Source organism: Trachemys scripta, chromosome 7 (genome assembly GCF_013100865.1).
Source record: "Trachemys scripta elegans isolate TJP31775 chromosome 7, CAS_Tse_1.0, whole genome shotgun sequence".
Classification (NCBI taxonomy): Eukaryota; Metazoa; Chordata; order Testudines; family Emydidae; genus Trachemys; species Trachemys scripta.
The window spans coordinates 46,377,045-46,398,055 of record NC_048304.1 but is presented as its reverse complement, the minus strand read 5'-3'; the positions used below and the strand labels follow the sequence as shown (position 1 = coordinate 46,398,055).

Below are 21,011 nucleotides of genomic sequence, written 5' to 3'. Positions count from 1 at the left end.
GAAGGGCTCTCTGCATTTCTGGAACTAGTGGAAGGGATAGCCACTGTCTTCATATCTGGCATGCATGTGTCCTTCTCCAGGCTCACAAGTGTGTGAATGTATTCTGAACTATCATCTTTGATCTGGAAAAGCCTGGGGCATGTAAGATAACAGAAGAGTTGGAACTCAGCACAATAGAGATTGCCAAAATTTGTTTTTGTTCTGTATTGGAAGGAAAACCAAAACCTTTTTAATTTTTTTGCAACATCTATGTTTGGATTGAAAAGGCCAGGTTTTCAAATTGGGGTTTCTCTCTCTCTCTCTCTCTCCCCCTGGAAATCACCAGAGAGTCTACCCTGGACCTCAGAAATTTTCTTGTTAAAAACTTCATCAGAATACATACATATCTGTGAAACATTTTAGTGTTGGTGAAACAGCTTACTTTGACGAAAAAACATTTTGTCAAAAATGTTCTGACCAGCTCTAATTTTGGGGACTAAGGAGAGATTTGGAAAAGTAGAGAGAGATAAAGAAGGCCTCCTGTAGATTGTTAAGCAGTTGGTGTCATGGTAAGAGAGAATGATCTACTTGCTCTGAAGGGAAGGATCTGGGCAAGACATAGAAGAAAAGAGACCTAAAAAGTTGAAATAAATTTGATTATCCATCTGGCATTTTCTGAGCCTATTCAGATCCAAATGCTGAAATTTTTGAGGTTTGTCATTCATAACTAATAGCCATGAGGTTGTTGCTTTGTGAACAAAAAGAGCTGTATATTTAGCTCAGAAATCAAATTGTCGACTGGAGCTTCAGTTCCATCATTGCCTCCATGCAACTAATGAATTTTTGAGTATTCTTGCTTATTTAAGAAGGGAGTTCAGAGACAGCCACCTTTTCAATATTTCCACACAAAAGATGTGGTTAATTTAGAGGTAAGGTTGCTTAGCTGTACTTTCTCACAACAATGCAAATACTAAAAAACAAGGAAATCATAAGTTACGGCAACATTCACCTCAAACACAATAATGGCCAGAGACCCCTTTTACAATTACAGACAGGAATCAAGTTTTTACACATTCATCCTGAACACACAGGCTGCAGACCCCCAGCAGTCTAGACCTGAGAGTTCTCCCATAGCTCTTACAGGCCAAAATGATAGGTGCAGGTTATATAATCAGATAACGGAAGACCATCCGGGTTATTTTAATTCATAGACATAACAAAGAAGGTTTCCTTTCTTTCATGTTGCAAGAGTAAGAGAAGGTTAAGGAGGGGTTAATTACCAGTACAGAAACTGGAGTGCTTTGAGATGTTTTGTCCCTACGGGTGCACACGTGCACTTGAGCTTTTGATCAGAGATTTTTCATCAGCAGTATCTGTGGGTCTCACCTGCACCCTATGCATAGTCATGGTCTGGACTGAGGGAATATAGGAAGAGGCATAAATCAATTAATGACAAGTTAATGATGGAATTATCGCTGCTAGGGATACCATCCTGAGTCTCTGCAATTTTTTTGAAAGTGTTCAGAGACCTGAGGTCCAGGTTCAGTCTCCCTTCCCCCTTTCTCTTGGGAACCAGGAAGTACCTGGAGTAGAAGCCTTTTTAGGTGAAACTGTGAGGAACCTGTTCAATTGCCCCCCAGCAGCAGGAAAGATTCTACCTCTTGCCTTAGGACACCCCATGTGAGAAGGGTCGCTCAAAAAGGCATGAGGAAGAGGAAATGGAGCTGAACAGGATGGTGTAACCCGACTATAATACTTCAAGTATCCAGCTGTCTGATCTGATGTATTCTGGGAGAGGTGTACATCACAGAGTAGCAGTTGGGCAGGGTGGTGCACCATAGGATCCATAGTGAGGTGATTTGTGACCAAATGGTCAAAATGAACAAGAGGCTGGTTGGTACCAGCAGCATCGAGAGAGGCCTGCAAAGAAGCTTTGGTATCATCTGGTGTAAAGAGGTTAGCCGGGGCTCATCCCTCTCCGGGGAGGCGGGGAGCCACACCGCCTCACTATACACTGTTGATGTCTTGGGGGAATTAGTCCGGCCGTGGGAGTCTCCCTCGGCGGCCCTTGCAACAACTAAAATAAGCACAGTATCAGAGGCCGTGTTAGTCTGAATCTGTAAAAAGTAACAGAGGATCCTGTGGCACCTTTAAGACTAACAGAAGTATTGGGAGCATAAGCTTTCATGGGTAAGAAGTGAGGTTCTTACCCACGAAAGCTTATGCTCCCTATACTTCTGTTAGTCTTAAAGGTGCCACAGGACCCTCTGTTACTTGAAATAAGCACAGTAAGCCCGGGCCCTAGGTCAGGGCAGGGCAACAGTGGGTCAGGTGCTCAGGCCCTCAGGCAGGGCTGAGCAGTGGCAATGCAAACAGTAGCAATGAGCCCGAGCCCAGGCCTCCAAAGGGCCTGGGAGAGGGGCAGACTGCCACCCACGAGTTGGGTGGCAGGGGGGATGCAGGCCCTCCCACTCCAGTGCATCCCAGCCCGGGGCCCTAGCAGTGGCAGAAGTCCTGCTGCTGTGTCAGTGGGATCCTGGCCGCAACACACTGACATGGGCTCTGGCAGTGTTGCTGCCAGACTAGGGTCGGCTGCCCCTGAGCTACTTCCAGACTCCCCCTCTGGTGGTACTTGGGTCACAGTGATGTCCTCCAGGGGGTCCAGCACCAGGGGTTCCTCGGGGTAGCTAGTGAGAGGCAGGCCTGGCAACTCCTCCGGGTACTGGGCGAGGGGCAGGTCAGGCCAGTCCTTGGGTGCACCTAGGGCCGCAGGGGCTTCCCAGTTGCAGGCCAGGCCAGAGGCATCTGGCTTCCCCGGCAGCTGTCTCTCCAGTGAGTTCTGAGGTCAAGCCTTTGTACTTCTGGGGCACCGCCTGACCCTCTGGGGGCGGGCTCAGAGCTCCCTAGCTCTGCCCACTCCGGTGTCCGGAAGGGCTCGTCCCTCTCCGGGGTGGCAGGGAGCCACACCGCCTCACTACATCTGGCCTTTGGAGATGATGGTTTGAAACTGGTTCTTCTGGTCTTGAGGCAAGTGATCAATAAAATGAGAGAATTTGCTATAATGTGTGTAGTCATATTTTGACAACAAGGCACGATAGTTGGCAATCCTGAATTGTAGTTCAACCGAAGAGTAACTCTTGCAGCCAAGGAGATCCAGGTGCTTAAGATCCTGGTCATGAGGAGCTGATTTGGACAGACCCTGTTTCTCTCATTAACCACGTTGATCACAAGAGAGTTTGGGGAGAGGTGGGAGAAAAAGGTACTCTGAGCCCGTGGCCAGCACATAGTAGTTTTTGCCAGCACTCTTGCATGTAGGTGGGATGGCAGCCAGTGTTTTCCAAATGGCCAGGGTTATCCTGCCTGGAGTAGAAGTATGCAAGGTATGCTGAGGTTCCTGTATCCTCTTTAGGGGAATCTGTAAACTCTCAGTCACTCTCTTCATTAGTTCTTGAAAGACTTTGATAGGGGAAAGGGGCATAATTGCCACATCTGGAGGAAAATGATTTATTGGAAGGTAATGCCTCCTTTTCTTCCCTTAGCTCTTGTTCTTTCAAAGGGTCTTCCTGGAGAATAGGGTTCCAGTGCCTGCTTTTCTTGATAAGTCCTCTTCTGTGAGAGCATTCTATAAAATTAGTCAGCATAAGAAGGCCATGGGTTCCAGAAAGCCCATTGTGGAGGTGTATAAGGAAAGGGGAAGGGACCATAAGGGTTCTCCTGCCAAGGTTGGCAGGTTGGAAGTTGGCTCGTTTCAGGGGTCTTGTCCTTACAGTACACTGCTGGAGAGGGAGGTTGGAATAGAAATGTGGTGGAATCCTGGACAGAAATGTCTGAGTCCAAGGAGGTGTTGCCTCCCTGTATCTAACAGAGGAGCTAGGAGGGTTGGTACTGTTGGTCATGTCAGTACTGGTGGTTGTGTTGGTACTGGATTCTGAGTTGGAACCAGTGGCTGACTTTTAGTGTGGAGGTGCACAGAAGCTAGGAAGTATGTCAGGACAGCTGGGTACATTGGTACCGGTAGGAAATCCCTGTGTACCTCTCAGTACAGCGGATTCAGGCTGTGACTCAGAGAGCCTCATGATAGAGGAAACTGGTTGGTATCAGCAATTCTGGACACTGCTCCTCAGGCTGAGGTGAGTTGAGTGGTACTGGAGACAGCATGGATGGGTGGTCCATATGTTCCTTATGCACAAAGCCTGAAGAGGGTGCCTGGATTGGGGTCGGTGGCAGTTTCTTCAAGTCCTTGGGTTGGAGGGCTTCAAGGGTACCGACAATTGTGCTGAACAGGGCTGTTTGTCCTAAGACGTCTCAGTATGTGTGCTGGAAGTCTTGTTCATGAGTACCAACATCTTGATACCGGAGGAGGTAGAAGCCTAGTTGTACCCATCCTGCCTTCTCAATCCCTGGCCTTTGGGATGACTTTCCCCTTCTTTTAGATGCCACATATGGGGTAGTGATGTCTGTTCTTTTTAGAGGGCTTTGAACTCTCTGAAGCTACCCTTTCTCTGCTCACCGGGGCCAAAGTCGTCATTAGAATGCTCTGAGAGGTTGATGCCAATGTATGCACGGAGAGTTGGATCCTGAAATGATGGTGGTTCTCAAGGACTGCTCCATAAGAAGTAACTTTAGTCTGTCCCCTCTCAGCTTCCTGGATCTGCTCCTGAAGCCAGAGCAGACCTTACACTTTGATAGGCCATGGGACTCTCTGAGGCAGCCGGAATGCCTGTTGCCAAGGGGAAGGACCAGTGGCAGGTCTGGTAGGGATTAAAATCCAGGTTTTTGGGCATAGCCCAAGGAAGGAGGCTGCAGACAAAGGAGGTCAAAGGGCAGAGGCTGTGAAAATCAAGATTGGGGGAACCTCCAAAAGCACAGCTTGTACCAAGAAGAAACAAATATAACAAAACAATAAAATAAATGGTCAGCTAGGTATGCTAAGCTAGCAGACACCACAATGCTCCCTCTCTAGCTACAGGTGGTTGAAAAGGAACTGGAGCTGCAGTGGGTCTGCTCCTCGCTAATATACCATTGGTCCAGAGCACGAGGATGTGTAGGGAGCAGGCACAGACATGTGGACACTGTTGGTGAAAAATCTCTGATCAAAAGTGCCTGGATGTGTGCCTGTGTAAAGTGGAGCCTCTTTGGGACAATAACTCCAAGAAGAAGCTGTAGTTGGCAGGGATAATATGGATTTACTGTGTGTTTCTGGAGTTTAGGATTTTTGAATTACAGTGTTTTAAATTCCCAGCTTTCATACATTTATTTTCTTAAACTTGTCTAAATTCTCTTTCAAATGTATTAAATAACTGCAACATTCGAATGCTGTTATAGATTAATGTGTAATGTTCAACATTATCTCAATCTTTAACTTTTTTTGGTCAAGGAACAAAGCAGAAACATGATTTTTCCTTATCTACACACTGAAAATATATATACACAAAACCCTGAGCCCCCTAAAAAATATCAGGTACATAACATCTTAGATAACAGTCATATTATCTGGACTTTAAAAATTGACAGCAGAGAGTCAATCACAGGAAGGCCTCTTCTGGTTTGCTCCCTCAAATACTTCGTTATCATAAAAAATTATTTTTCCATCAGTAAGAGTGACCATTAGTTGATTCAGTACCTTAACAATTTCCTCGCCATTGACATGTCTCAGTCTTCCTAGGATATCCATTACACGGTCTGGGTAAGCCTTCCATTTTAAGAGGGCAAGCAAGTCCACTGCAAAATGACACAAGAAAGGAACATGCACTCTGATATACTGTAAAGCACAAGGACACTGAAGAATGTCTAGTACAGGCAGTACATGGCTGGGATACTAACGTTCAGAATCAGTATGACAACTATAGAGGGCCAGACTGGCCACTAAAAGAAAGAAAGAAATGTTTCAGCTTCCACTGCACGTTTAGATCTTGTCTGTGGTCTCTCTCCTGCTTTTCATGCAATATGATGAAAGACTGAAACATGGTATAAGTTTAAGTGAAGCCTCTAAAATAGTTAACAACAGTTCAAGAATCCTTTCCATAACAAAAGCTTGTGGGTTAGAAACACACCCAGAACCAGTCAAAATTTATAAACAAGTAAGGTAGGAAGAAAGCCACCCCCAAGATGTGATAGAGATTGAAGAGGCGATACTTGTTCCATGAATTACTCCTCACCTCAAAGAGAAAACCCAAGGAGTAAACCCAGAAACATATGTTACATTATTGCCAAAGAAATGAATGGTGTTTAAAAAGTAAAGGTTGTATCTCTCCCCCATTTTGTCTTGATGTTGCATTGTGGGCAGCACATTTCACCCTTCGGTGCCTCTGAGGACTTGAAGTAAGCAACATCAAGCCTTGATCACAGAAACCTTCAATACAAAGCCCAACAGAGCTAATTTAGAATTGAGTAAACAAGCTAACTTTGAATTTATTATTCTTATGAGTTTAATCAGAATTAACAATGTTTTATCCTAGCTTTTGTGCCTCTATTTACAGAATATACCTACTATCTCTGTTACAAGTTAGTATGCTCATTTCCTTAAAAAACCCTTTCTCTACTCATTCCAGTAGCAATGGAGCTTACTAAATATAAGCACAGCTAACATTAACCCATAGAAAAAAGGAACATTATAGTGAAAAAACAGAACATGTTTCAATGGCCTTGTTTTCAAAAGGGACAGTTATGGTACCGTTCTGGGTGAGTTTGGTGGAGGAGAGCTGGGTGGAGATCGAGAAGGTCTCTTTGGCACTACGCTGGAAAATGAGGCTAGAAGGGATGTTAGGGCAGCCGTTGTAGTCCTCTTTGCAGCAGGGCAGCCCCAGGTACAGAGCATGATTATTAAATGTGCTGTTCTCATCACACTGCAGATACAGAAAGGAAACTAAATTTTACCCAGTTGATTTACTTTATTCTACATATTCATGCCTTGCTAGCCTGAATTATTATTTGTATTATCATAGCACCTAGGATACTTAGTCATAAATCAGAATGCCATTGTACGATCCTCTGAGTGCACAGAAAATCTATACACAGAAACCTATGCTTGTCATCCTCAGGTACAGTACATTAAGTCACCTGTGCTTAAGAAAATGTGGTCTCCCACTCATGGATCCCTTCAGAACTTTTAAGGATCTTCCAGATGTAATGTATCTGTTTGAGAGCTATATATATAAACTGAAGGAAAAAACTAGGGTAACCTTGTAAGGACAAAATTACTCAGCTAGAGATTTGCCGAGCAGGATTATGGTGTCTCACATTACTAGTCTAGTCCATAACAGCATGTTTTCAGAGCATAAAAGCGTATAGTAATAACATACCCTCATAGCATTCTTGGGTGGTTATGAATACTAGTGAGACTGAATTTAAAACCAGAGAGGAGTAACAAAGGTCATTATAATTTGAGGGGGAAAATCAATTGTACCTGAAAAATGACATCCATCTATACCAAGTCCTATAAATTGGGATCTGTTATAAATAGGTTCAGAATCCTATCACTATTTCCTCATGTAATGAAAAACAGCATTATCAGAAATGCAATGACATTTACTCAAATATATCTACACTGAAGTAGGGATAAATAGGTGGCAGGTCTGCAGTGCAGCATTAGAAGAGTTGTGAGCTATGGTACCTTATAAACATAAAGCTCATGGATATCATCCGATAAGGTGGTGCCATCATCCCTCATCAGAGGAGTGAATGCAAAGCCAAAAAGCTTTTTTTCTCCTTTGTCTTTAGCTGCAACAGGAAATAAAGAACATAGAGAAACATTTCTGCATATGCTGCAAGTGTGAGTGTGTATATTTCCCCCCCCTCACTCTCTATACTACACACTCACTACTTAGCCTCTCTGTATTTCTAACAACCAATGCACGAAGCCACATCAGGATTCATCTATCTATCTATCTATAATCGATAGATAGATAGATACACACACTGTACTAGGTTTCAGTTTATGCTATCGACAACAAAATTAGTCTCTACAAATGTAAATCAGACAAGCTTTTATCAAGATTGTGTTGATCAGAGTAAATCATATGCACAACTTGAAAAGACAATATGTCAAAGAACACAGTAGGAAAATAATATGGGAGTCTGTTGTCCTGAACTGCATGTTCTAATTTAGACACTTTTTTTCTATTCTCTAACAACTCTTGATAGCACCAGGATCCTTAACACTGTATTTATTGTACTTTAAGATTCCCTCTTCCAGTGACATAGCATTTTAATCCTCTACTTGTAATGGAAAGAAATCAACATTTTTAGATTTGTTTTGGACAAAGGATTATGTTGCACTCACTGGAGCAATGCCTGAACTCAAAGCGAAGGTGAGACCCACGAAACCTGTCAATGGGGATGGGTAGCTTGATAATTTCCCCCCAACGAGGGCTGTTACTGTGGTAGAGGACAAAAGAGTGGTATGCACTTCTGTTTGGCTCTCCTGAGCCCAAACTGATACAGTCCTGGAACAAAAAAAAAAAGAGAGAATAAAAGACATCACACTGCTACACAAGTCATTTTATTACATTGTGTGTGCCTCATGCTGAGGTTACTGAAATCTAGTGTTTTTTTTTCCTCTGTATAATTCATACCCTTCTGCAAACACAAGGACAGAGATAGAAGGAGAATCCTGGATGCAAAGGAATCTGAAGTTTTTTGAAGGGAGATTTTTAGACTGTGCTTTGGATCAGAGGTATAGCTCTGGGACCTGTGTCTCAAGCGACATTCAAACAGGATTTGTTTGCTTTCCATTTTCCTCAGATTATTATTTAGTTTTACCTTTGTATCAAGTAAGTACAGGATATATATTAACAAAGAGACCAGAAGGAAAAAACGGGCAGTAACAGATAATTACTCACTTGTAATTAGGCTTCTCTGAAAACATCATTTAGCTAGATTCCTACTTTTGGGTCTCAGCTCACTAACGTGATACAGGGAAGAACTCTCTGAGCGCTCAAATTTTTTTGGCTCTTTGAAGCACTGGCCATACGGTCTCGTTCTGAGATCAAATGCCAGTGCCCCAGGGCCCTTAGGCTTGGTCTACACTAAACCCCCAAATCGAACTAAGGTACGCAACTTCAGCTACGTGAATAACGTAGCTGAAGTTCGAAGTACCTTAGTTTGAACTTACCTCGGTCCACACGCGGCAGGCAGGCTCCCCCGTCGACTCCGCGGTACTCCTTTCGCCGAGCTGGAGTACCGCAGTCGACGGCGAGCACTTCCGGGTTCGACTTATCACGTCCAGACAAGACGCGATAAGTCGAACCCAGAAGTTCGATTGCCAGCCGCCGAACTAGCGGCTGGGTATAGACGTACCCTTAGACAGAACATTTTTTTTCATGTCACTGAGTAATGGCAAGCAAAGAACATTCAGGTTAATAATTACCACCTAAAGATACTAGAGTGGATTCCCACTCTTGGAGACGAAAAAACTCCAGGGTAGTCTTGACTAATCTATACATTATGTATTATTAGTGGGTGCCAGTGTTCTCTGTCCTCATGGCTTCTCTCCGGCTTCTCTCTGGATTCATATATTATGTAACATTAAATATGATGTTTTTCGTATTTAATGTACAAATACAAAATAAGCCTTGAAAAATTGTTGGCGCCCGCCGCACTCTTCTGAAAACATGAATGTGATACTGGCCACAAAGAGGTTGGGGACCACTACTCCAGGGTTTGTATTGAAATACAGATATACAAAAAGGTAAAGCACAAGTGCATGCACTGGGCTGGACACTGCAAAGCAACCTGGAAGCTCGGACTACACCATACATCTTAAAACAAAGCAGAAAAAGAACAGCTGAAAGAATCTGCAAGTATAACTTCCAAGAAAAATTGATTTTGTTTATGTTACCCCCATTCCACCCAGAAAAATAGTAACCCAGTATTTGGATTATTGATTTTTTATTTTTTGTGTGGGGTAGGTTCCTCCCTTTTAATGTTTTGAACTTCTCTATCAATTTGAAATATTTATATGGAAGGAACAGAACAGAATGGATTCAAAATAGAACAGGTCCAGAGAATGGCTACTAGAATGATCGAAGGAATGGAAAACCTACCTTATGAGAGGAGACTCAAAATGCTTGGCTTATTTAGATTAACCAAAAGAAGGCTGAGGGGAGATATGATTGCTCTCTATAAATATATAAGAGGGATAAATACCAGGGAGGGAGAGAAGGTATTTAAGTTAAGCACAACGTGGACACAAGAACAAATGGATATAAACAGGCCATCAACAAGTTTAGGCTTGAAATTAGACAAAGGTTTCTAATCATCAGAGGAGTGAAGTTCTGAAACAGCTTTCCCAAGGGAGCAGTGGGGGCAAAAAACCTAACTGGCTTCAAGACTGAGCTTGATAAGTTTATGGAGGGGTGGTATGATGAGACTGACAACAATGGCATGAAGCGGATCTGTGACTGCTAGCAGCAAATATCTCCAATGGCTGGTGATGGGACACTAGATGGGGAGGGCTTTGAGTTACTACAGAGAATTCATTCCCAGGTGTCTAGCTAGTGGTTCTTGCCCACATGCTCAGGGTCAAACTGATCGCCATATTTGGGGTCGGGTAGGATTTCCGCCCCCCTGGGTCAGATTGGTAGAGACTCTGGGAGTTTTTTTTGCCTTCGTCTATAGCATGGGGCAAGAGTCACTTGCAGGTTTAAATTAGTGTAATTTGTGGATTCTCTTTAAATCATGATTTGAGGACTTCAGTAACTCAGCCTGAGGTTAGGGGTCTGTTACAGGAGTGAATGGGTGATGTTCTGTGGCCTGCAATGTGCAGGAGGTGACTAGAGGATCATGATGGTCTCTTCTGACATTAAAGTCTATGAGACTGTAATGTAACAGAATACTCTGAGGGCACTAGGACTCAAGTGCCCCCCCCCAGGTAAAACATCAGAAAGGAACCAGCCAGAAGGAACAAAAGCAGCCAAAGCAGGGACGACTGGACATTCAGTCAACTTTCTAAAACTTTGACTGGATTTTCAGTGCCCTATGCTGACTGACTGTTTGCTTCAACGAGAGCCCTGCACAGATACAAAATTTGTATCTGCATTTGATCCACGATCTGCAAAAATGGTCCATGGATATAAGGTGGATATCTGTAGAGTTGCAGGGCTCTAGCTCCAACCCTCTCCCTCCTTCGCAGTCTCTTCACCTTACCCCCTTCCCTATCAGCCTCACTCTCCTTCCCTACCCTTTATATTTAGCTTATCTCCTTCTAAGTAACCCCTTAATAAATAAATATAATCATGTAACATATGACATTTGCTGCCATTACACTGTTCACGCTGCTTGTGTATTATACCCTCTTCCCCAGCCCTGTGTCGGTCTTGTCTATTTAGACTGTAAACTCTTTGGGGCAGGGACTCTCTACTACTGTGTATTTTTACAGTGCCTACAACAACTGGGTTGGCTCTTAGGCACTACAATAATATATACAATATAATCTCTCTTAATATTGCTAGAAGCTAGGATATAACAGATAAACTGATCAGCACTATAAGGAGTTTATATCATGGAAGTAGATATGCAGTAAGATTGGATACAGGCCTGGGTGAATGGTTCAATATTGTGACTGGCGTTAGACAAGGGTATGTGTTATCATCAATCCTCTTTGCATTGGTGGTAGATTGGGTGATGAAGCAGGCAACACAAGGCATCATGGATGGTGTAAAATTGGTTAGCAGAGACTAGTTACACAACCTTAACTTTGCTGACAACATTGCTTTACTGAGGCCAGGTCTACACTACTGGCTAAATCAGCACTGCTGTGATCCCTGCAGTGGTGTCGATTTTAGCAGGTCTGATGAAGACATGCTAAATCGATGGGAGAGCACTCTCCGATCGATTTGTCTACTCCACCTCTCAGCCAAGAAGCATAAGGGAAGTCGGTAGGAAAGCGTCTCCCATCAACACAGCGCAGTGTGGACACTGCGGTAAGTGGATCTAGCTACGTTGTAACTGAAGTAGCGTAACTTAGATCGATTTACTGCCATAGTGTAGACCAGCCCTAAGTATGAAGTGGAATGGAATGACTGCCCTTACATCAGAGGTAGAACAGGAAGCAGCAAAATTTGGACTGAAAATAAATGCAGAGAAAAAACAATATTATGAAAGTAGAAAACTGGACAACAGATACAAAGGTGTACATGGATGGAAAAGAAATTGAACAGCTAGAAATGTTCTATTACCTGAGTGCGTGTGATGTCATTCAAAGGTGGCTGTGATAAACATATTCACACAAGATTAGGAAAAGCAAACACCACTTTTGGAAGGATGACCAAATTTGGTCAAACAGCTCTTCACACCAAATGATAGGTCAGATTAAACCATGCAATTGTACTGAGCATGTTTCTGTACAGAGCAGAGGCATGGCCAATGACTGTGGCTAACAAAAAGAGATTGGAGGCTTCCCATCAAAGATGGTGGAGGAAAATACTGAATATTTCATGGAAAGACAAAATTACAAATATTAGAGTAAAGGAGCTGAGAGAGCAGGACATGTTATAAAATATCATTAAAGAAAGACGGGTCAGCTGCCTGGGAAATATATACCATATGGAAGACGAGACATGCTAAGCAAGTATTGAAATGGGTATCTGAGAAAGGAAAGAGAAAGCAAGGAAGGTCAAGGAAGAATTGACAGAAGACAGTGCCAGAGGACTCTGAATGATCTGGCATCAGCTGGGATGAAGTACCACAACAACTAGTGAGTAACCATAATTAGTGGAGGAATTGGACTTTCCAATTTGTCAGCAGCTCAGGAGGAACTAAGATTAAAGGTGAGGTTTCTCTCTTTCTACATGTCCCCTCACTCATACAGCAGATTTCTGTATATGATGTGGCCAGGCACCTTTTTTGCCATGTCAGCTTCAGCATTTCTCTCTGTGGTGGCAGAGGCAGGGCTGGAGTAAGTCAGTCCTACTCTGGAAGTTTTTAAGTTCTTAACTTTGGTTTATTTACAATGTTTACATGGTCAGGCTCAGGGTAGGCTAGAGTAGTTCTCTTAAGCAAAAGAACCCCATAATAGAAAAGAACCCCATCTCCTTGATCCCTGACTAGAATATTAACTTATTATGCTGGTTTCTGGTTACTAGCCCTTCCCCAAAACAGATGTAAATTCAATGTTTCCTGTGTAAGGAGGAGACCAGCCTTCTCACCTAGGAGAACCCTTTTCTTCCTGCTGCCCCTAACCCCGCTGCAGCTTGTTTCTTCTCCCTCCTCCCACTCTCTCACTGGAGGAGGGGTTTTTAAAGATCACAGGCAGCCCCTTAATTGGACTCACGTGTCTCTAATTAACCTGAGGTAACGTCTTTTCAGTTCATAGGAAAAAGGGCCTTCACCGTTCTAGGAATGATACACATGTCTTCCACCACTCTCTTATAGCTGTGAGGTTTGACTTTGTCACAATGATCAATATTTTGTTAATAAGTGCTTATTGTTATATCACATGCTTCTATATATAGTAGAAAAACAGAGTTTATTTGTAAAGTGCCAGTTCCTGAAGCATTCAAAGTATAGGAATTCATATTAACTAATAACAATTCCATCTCACCTACTTTTCCCTCCACTACAATAAAATGGCCTCTGTATCCTGTTTCTCAAAAGAGACTTAATACTGAAGTGCCCATATATCAAAATCATTGTCACTCAATCTACTTAACACATCAATTCTTGCTTGTAATTTCGTACGAAATTAGGTGGAACTCTTGTAAGAAAATTATTTGTGATCCTGGCTTCTCTGAGGAGGACCCAATGCTCTTTTATTTACTTGGATTTGGGATACCTTTGAAATTAAATGATATATTTTTAAAATCAGTCACTTATAAAAAAAAAATCTACCTAACAATCTTTATGTGTCTCTAACCTCTCAAATCTGTGATATCTGAACCTTTGTCCTAGTTCTTTACATGACCTCACTATCATCCAACAAAGGAAATACTCTAAAAGGTTTCATTAAGAAAAAGAGAAACTTTAATCATAACTATTATTGAACACATCAATAATAATAAATGTGCCAAATCTATAAAATTAGTTAACATGTAATGTTGGCATGCAGAGCTGAACCATGGGCCATACATTGATTCTAAGTAAGATGAACTGAATATATTCCCAGCTCTCTGAGCATCTTCATTTCAACAGGATGGTCCATTTCAATATCGACCTATATTTTTGTTATTATTTATATTACAGTAGCACCTAGAGGCTACAACTGAGATTGGGGCCTCATTGTACTAGGTACTGTACAAACAGATACCATAGCAAAAGACAGTCCTTGCCCAAAAGAACTTACAATCCAAACAGATGAATTCAAGTGGACACACCCTCAAAATGGAGAAATTGTGTGCTCAATGCACGAAGAAGCTCATGTGTTTTTAAACTTCAGACCAAATATTTAATTGAAACATAGAAGGCCAGATTCTCAACTGGTATCAGTCAACACAGCTTGACTGAAAACAATGGAGATATTTCAATTTACACCAGCTGAGGATCTGACCCAAAATTCAAAAGAACGTTATACAACATTTCAAATGTTCAAACAATTGTCCAAAAAGGAACTGATTAACAACAACTGAGGATTCCTAAATCGGAAACACTGTGGAATATGGACTAAGGGATCTGACATACCTAATAACAAGTAAGCAAAATATCCAGCCTAGTGCAATAATAGCCCCCAAGAGAAAGCAGAACTCTGCTCCCGTTAATCTGAATATCTGTATAGTTTATTACTTCAGAATAGCAGCATGAAACATATCAAATTTAACATCTATTGAACTGAATTTAGACCACTTCAAAAATGCCAATCGCCAATATGCAGAAATAATCACTACCACATAACAGAAACACACTATATGGAATTCAATTTGGAGACTAATCCTGTCTCATCTCTTTGTTCACTGTGGAGTTTTCTGCTTGATGTAAAAATTTTGCCAATTGATCTGCCAAAGTAAAAGCAAATGAGACCAGCCATCTGGGATTACTGTTAATTTAGTGGGGTAACTTATCATTGCACATTAATATCCTTGTCCTTGTAGAAGACAGTTGACCTATTAAGTGTATACTGGTGTTGTAAATCTATAGAAAACCCCAGAAAAACAGAAAACGTCAGCTCCTCGAACATTAGATTTCCAGCTTGTGTCAGCCTCCAAAACGCTGTAAAAATTAGATTAAGAAAGTTTGCATTCAAGGTCTTCCTCTTAATTTAGGTGAAGATCTCCGAGAATGATGAGATCTATCCCTTTTAATACTCTCATCTCTGTAATAGATTTTAAGATGTCTAGGCATCCATTTGCCAAAAACCTACATGGGTTTATTACCCTAGGTGTTTTCAGTAAGCCACTAAATTAATATTTTTTTATCTTTTATTTTCAGAATCATTCTGCTTTTGTTTCAAACTATTGGCAAAATTTCAAGGTACTTTACTTTACACTTAATACATATGGTCTAGTTAATCTTCATTTTGGGCATTTAGAGCAAGTGGGCTTTTAATTGTATACTTGTGACATCCCTGCCATTTCCTATCAGGAGTGAGGCAGATATCACTCAAGGTCAGATAGGATTTTGATATTAAACAGAAGGAGAGGCTGCTGCTGCAAAGACACTGTCAGCCAGAGAACTTCAGATGCAATAATTCAACATAATAGGAAAGAAAATGCAAAAGAATGCATTAAAGATTAATAATTTTTTATTGTAAACATTAATAGTAAGGAGTTTCTGGAAGAGCTGCTTGATCCAATATCTTCAGTGTTTATATTTGTTTTCCCAGAAGGATCACCTGAGTTCCTTGAGGCTGCTTACGCAGTGGGATGCAGACATTTTCTCCTCCAAGTTTTTTTTGTTTAATTATAGGGTGAATTTAATAACTTTTAGTGCTTAATGGAGAGGAGAGACTGATAGCAATTCTCTATTCCAAGCATACAGTAATTGAGCAGAACTGCGCAAGTTCCTCTCACACAGTCAAACCACAATTCCAATTCTAAATATATTTTGCTGTTCCTGGTCTATGGCCTATTTTGAACAGAGATTGCTGGTTATGATAAGGGGTGCTAAATTACGAAGCAGTGTGAGGAAATTTCCATTAAAATTAGACTGAAATTAGACTAAAACCACCAAACTTGTTGACTTGGGACATAATTCATATTTGAATACAATGCCTTCTACAGACTTCAGTGGGACAACACAATAATTTTAAGGACATCTCAATCTCTCCCTAAAAGCCTAATTCTGTCATCCTTACTCATATTTTTGTATGCAGTATTGTTGTAGCTGTGTTGGTCCCAGATATCAGAGAGACAAGGTGGGTGAGGTAATATCTTTTATTGGAGCAACGTCTGGCTGGTGAGAGAGAGAAGCTTTCGAGTTTACACAGAGCTCTTCTATAGGTCTGGGAAACTCACTCAGAGTGTCACAGCTAAATACAAGGTGGAACAGATTGTTTAGCATAAGCAGCTAACACACATTTCAAGGGACCATTCAAGATGAAATGGTCCGTTAATACCCCTCCAGTCAAAAGCAGGAAAGGAAAGGGGGGGGTTGTTAGTGGGTAATAGATTATTTTAATAAACCAAAAATCCAGTGTCTCTATTCAGTCAGATATAGAGCGATCTATTCAGTCCTCATCCTCAAAGGAAACTTGCACAACACTTTCAAAAGACAAGCCTGGGAGCTTAACTTCATAACTTTTGCTAGACACTAAAAATTGTGAGCCTGCCCCATAAACCCTGCAGCAGTGGTTCCTTCCCCTGGTGCTGGGCCTGGCTCCCCATTCTGAGCATAGTGATTTGGTGCACAGGGTTACAGTGCCATTCACATTTGGCCCAACCACCCCTCCATCATTAACAGAGGGGCAGCTGGGCCAAACTTGAGCAGTGCTGTGATCCCACACACCAGAGCACAATGCATTCACTCAAATTTAGTCAGCCACACCCTTCTCCCCTCCCATCACTGGCATGGAATTCTTGAGTTTTGATCCACTATGAGTGAAAATTTTAACTAAATTAGCTTTTCACTTACTGTTAATGTTTTATCCAAGTCCCCAAATTCAGAGGTTTACCATTATTTCCCCACTAGCAGAACTGCCCTAAATGAATTCAAACCTGGTAGTTGAATCTCTTTATCATAGCATAGAAGTAAATAAAGAACCCAAAAGGCCCAAAAAGTTGAAGGAAATCATTTTATTCAAAACTTTCCAGGGTATTAGAGAAGGCAAGAGAAGATGTACATGGAACAAGAAGGTTTATATTGATGTAACTCAGTATGGAAACAAACTTATTTGCTTACCTTCAGGATCTCTCCATCTGCATAAAGAACATACATGGTCACTTCAATGTTCTTCTGAACACTCTTCCCGCCTCTCTCAAAATCCCCCTTCTCTAGTGTCAGGTACAAGTCATTACGTATATCACCTAAATGAGAGAGAGGAGTCACATGTTTAAACACCACAGCAAAGATATGGTGCCTCTATGGAGGCAACTGACTGACTTTGTTCTTCAAGATTTTGACTGGAGCCCAACTCATTCCAAGCAGCAAGTTAATAAAAGAAAAGAATATTTGACCAACAATGCATTAAATCAGAGGGTTGTTAGTAACGTTTGTATTAAATCTGAATTCAGAATCAATAATTGCATTATTATGGGGGGAGTGAAGGGAATGGGAAAATAACCTCACATTCTTTTGCAGAATCATCTGATTTGGATTGATCCGGGTAAGTTTAACCAATGGTCAATAACACCTGATTAACTGTCTCTAGTATGCTTTAAAAATTATGATATTTTGTAGCAATTAATAGAAAATTAAATTCAAGCAATTCTTTTCACAACAAAACTAATGTTTATTATTACTGTAACAAAAGCAAAGCTGTTCTTTGTTTTGGAGATCTGTTTGTAATTCAAACCTCTGCTGAGGTGGAGTGGGTGAGAATTAATACATTTCTTTCTGCTGGATTCCTGGCTAGCTTGCAGACTCCATGCAGGACTGCTAGGGAGAGAGCACTAGAAATGTCTGCCAATTTTTCATCACCTTGTTTTCAAGTGCTTTCAGAGCAGATGATTATATCCAGAAATACAGATGTTAGGGTATTGGGGGTAATAATCTGTCAACCCCTTGTTGCTTTGAATTTGACAGCTTCTAGTCTACTTTTCTAGTATTTACTGCTGTTGTGGGAAAATCAGCTTTCAAATCTAATGCAGTCAACTCTAAAGTGTTTATGTTCTGTAACAAAAGGAGACTAGAGAGCACCCATTTTTCTTTAAGTTTTTCATTTATTTATTTTTAACTGTCACTGGCTTCTAAAGATACACTTGTTCATCTGTGTTGGTTTTCCACATAGCATACTGAAGGATAGCTCATGCTAACACAGTGTGAAAAATGTGTAAGGTTAAAAAAAAAAAATCAAACCCTTTCAGGCAAATATTGTGTTAAGCAGCCCAAAGAAACTAAATAATGAAGTAATGGAATGGCTATCCAGCAATGCAGAGCCTGTTTGGAAGCATGTTTTTTTCCACTTCAGTACTTGGAGAAGCTGATGCATTTAAATCTGTTTATTAACCAGAAGCACAAAGAAAGAGGCAGTGAGGGAAATCCAGTATCTGTCGTAAATGTACTGTCTTTCTTGTAGTCTACACCCAAACTGAAATGTTCCTTAACCCCCCCCTTCCTAAATCCACTGTATGGATCAACACTACAAGCTTTCAGCCTTGTCTTTATCTCACTTTTTGCTGATGACAGGTATAAGTCTTTAGCACTTAATATTAGATACAGAGCTATATTATTTTGCCAAGACTTCTGTTAGGCGTTATTTATGAACGGGAATCTATATGTAGGCCCTCCTCCTTATCCATTATCCCCACTCCCACTGTGTAGCCCCATGAAGTTTGCAGCCTGAAGCATCTCACAATTAGAGATCCAAAAATGCCAAGGCTAATGAATGGGGGAGAGGGGGGAGGACGCGGAGGGCGGAATTGTCATATGGAAACTGACAATAGAGGTTTCTGAAGACCCTCAAGCATTTTACCTAGCTTTTCTTACTAATGTTTACTGGTCAAACTTAACACCTAGCAACCCACAATGATGGGAAAGCGATAATGCATTTCTAATCAGTCTCATTGCTCAAAATGCAGACTGAGCCATTTATGCACTTGCTATGGGACTATTAAAGAAATGTAACAGTCTGTTGATATGAAAGAGAAAAGTAGGGCAGAGTTGGTTATTTGCTTTGAAATTGCTCCTGGTCAGTCCTTAGTGAAAACTGCGCCCATTTTCCTCAAAACACTTCATATGGTGAGAGGAATTAATTTACATCTATAAACTAACTTTCTGGAAATACATTTTACTAATTATAATTGGGTATTTTGGAGTCTCTGCTGGTGACCCCATCTTGCTGAAGACTGACTCTGCAAATACAGAGTTCTAGTGACAGATTGCAAATCAGTCCCTAGCCTGGTTTAATAACAATATTTGATATTTACATAGCATCTTACATTCCAAGATGCTTTACATAGATATATATAAAGGAAATCCATAAGATACAGACAGCTTAGATACCGTGATTGACATCACAATGAAAAATAATGAGGGGAGAAGGTATTTTAGTCAAACACTCTGGTGCAACTGCATTTACAAAAAAATGGCTTGGGGTCTGTAATATTAATGCAGAGCAAACAGGACCTTTTAAAAAATAAGGTGTTTCCCACAGCAAAGGGTACAAGAGCAAATTTATGTACTTTGGCACAGAGAAGGAGTGAGTTAACTTGATCAGGTATTGAACCTATGATTGCAGAGAGTCTAGTTGTTCCAAAATCAGAAGTTTAAACTGCTGAATTAAGTTCTTCACTTTAACGATGAAAATAATTTTACTGTCTTGAAAATATTTCCTTAAATATTTCATTGGTTTACCACCTCTGCCATTGGCCCCCATGAGTTGGGGTCACATTTCCCTGAGATGGTAGCTGTCATCAGGAAGTTTCTAAGCACAGAGGCACTAAGATTTTGCTTACACTACACAGTTTTGTTGACAAAAGTCTGGGTTTCGTTGACAAAACAGCAGAGGTGTACAAGCTGCAATGCTCCATCTGCCGACAAAATTCTCCTGCTTTGCCAATAAAATAAAACCACCTCGATGAGAGGTGGAGAGATTTTTGTGGCTAAGTTATATCGACAAAGTGTTAGTGTAGACACTGCGCTTGGTTATGTCGCTGTAAATGGCCTCCAGAAGATATCCCACAATGTCCATCCTGACCGCTCCGTCAGCAATTCGAACTCTGCTGCCCTTCACTCAGGTACACAGGCATCCACCCCTCCCCCTTTAAATGCCCGGGAAGAGGTAGGCATACCAGAAGACAAGGGAGACAAACTGTCGCTCTGGTGCTGCGCCAAAGACTTGCCGCTTCTATAAGGAGCTGGATGCCATCCTTGGCAGCAATCCTACCTCCACCACTAAAAGCCCCATGGATACTTTGGTGAGGCTGGAGGCAATGGACAGTGAACTCAATGGCAAGAACAAAGTCGTGGATGAGGAGGTCGAGATGGAGGATGATGTGCAGCACACGGCAGGGTCATCTGATGGCACAGCGCGTCAGGACCCCTTTTCCATTCCGGAGGGGTCTAGCCAGTCCAAGCAGTCCATCTCTGGTGCGCATGATACAGGACAGGAGAGCTCTGGTAAGTGATCTTCTTGAGTTGATGCTGCTTGGTTATATGAGGTAGAGCTGTCCTTTGCTCTATATATTCTAAAAATGAGTAAAGGAATAGAAATGTACAAGACTAGCTGTGTTTGAATGTGCTATACATTCCCCTGTGCAGCTAAGCAGCATGGTGGAACAGTGTGTTAATGCACACCGATATTTCACGGGAATCCTCCAGAGATATCTTCAGGAAACTTTTGTGTAGGTACTCGCCAATCCTCTGCTGAAGGTTCCTTGGCAGAGCTGCTTTGTTCCTTCCCCCATTGTATGAAACTTTCCCGCACCAACTGGCAATCACTTGTGCAGGGACCAAAGCAGCACACAGGTGAGCAGCATAGGGACCCAGTCTGAAGCCGCATGCGTGCA

The 21,011-nt window shown here is 41.7% G+C and overlaps 1 protein-coding gene across 1 annotated transcript in view; it reads right to left on the bottom strand.

Moving 5' to 3' along the window:
* The window catches only part of DOCK3 (dedicator of cytokinesis 3), a 335,434-nt gene that overhangs the window by 139,914 nt on the left and 174,509 nt on the right, over window positions 1-21,011 (bottom strand). The window contains exons 10-14 of the mRNA XM_034775725.1: window positions 17,245-17,369; window positions 8,261-8,423; window positions 7,592-7,698; window positions 6,653-6,824; window positions 5,603-5,700 (exon numbers count right to left, since the gene is read on the bottom strand). Of these exons, the coding sequence (XP_034631616.1) occupies window positions 5,603-5,700; window positions 6,653-6,824; window positions 7,592-7,698; window positions 8,261-8,423; window positions 17,245-17,369 (665 nt within the window). The remainder of the gene's footprint in view (window positions 1-5,602; window positions 5,701-6,652; window positions 6,825-7,591; window positions 7,699-8,260; window positions 8,424-17,244; window positions 17,370-21,011) is intronic.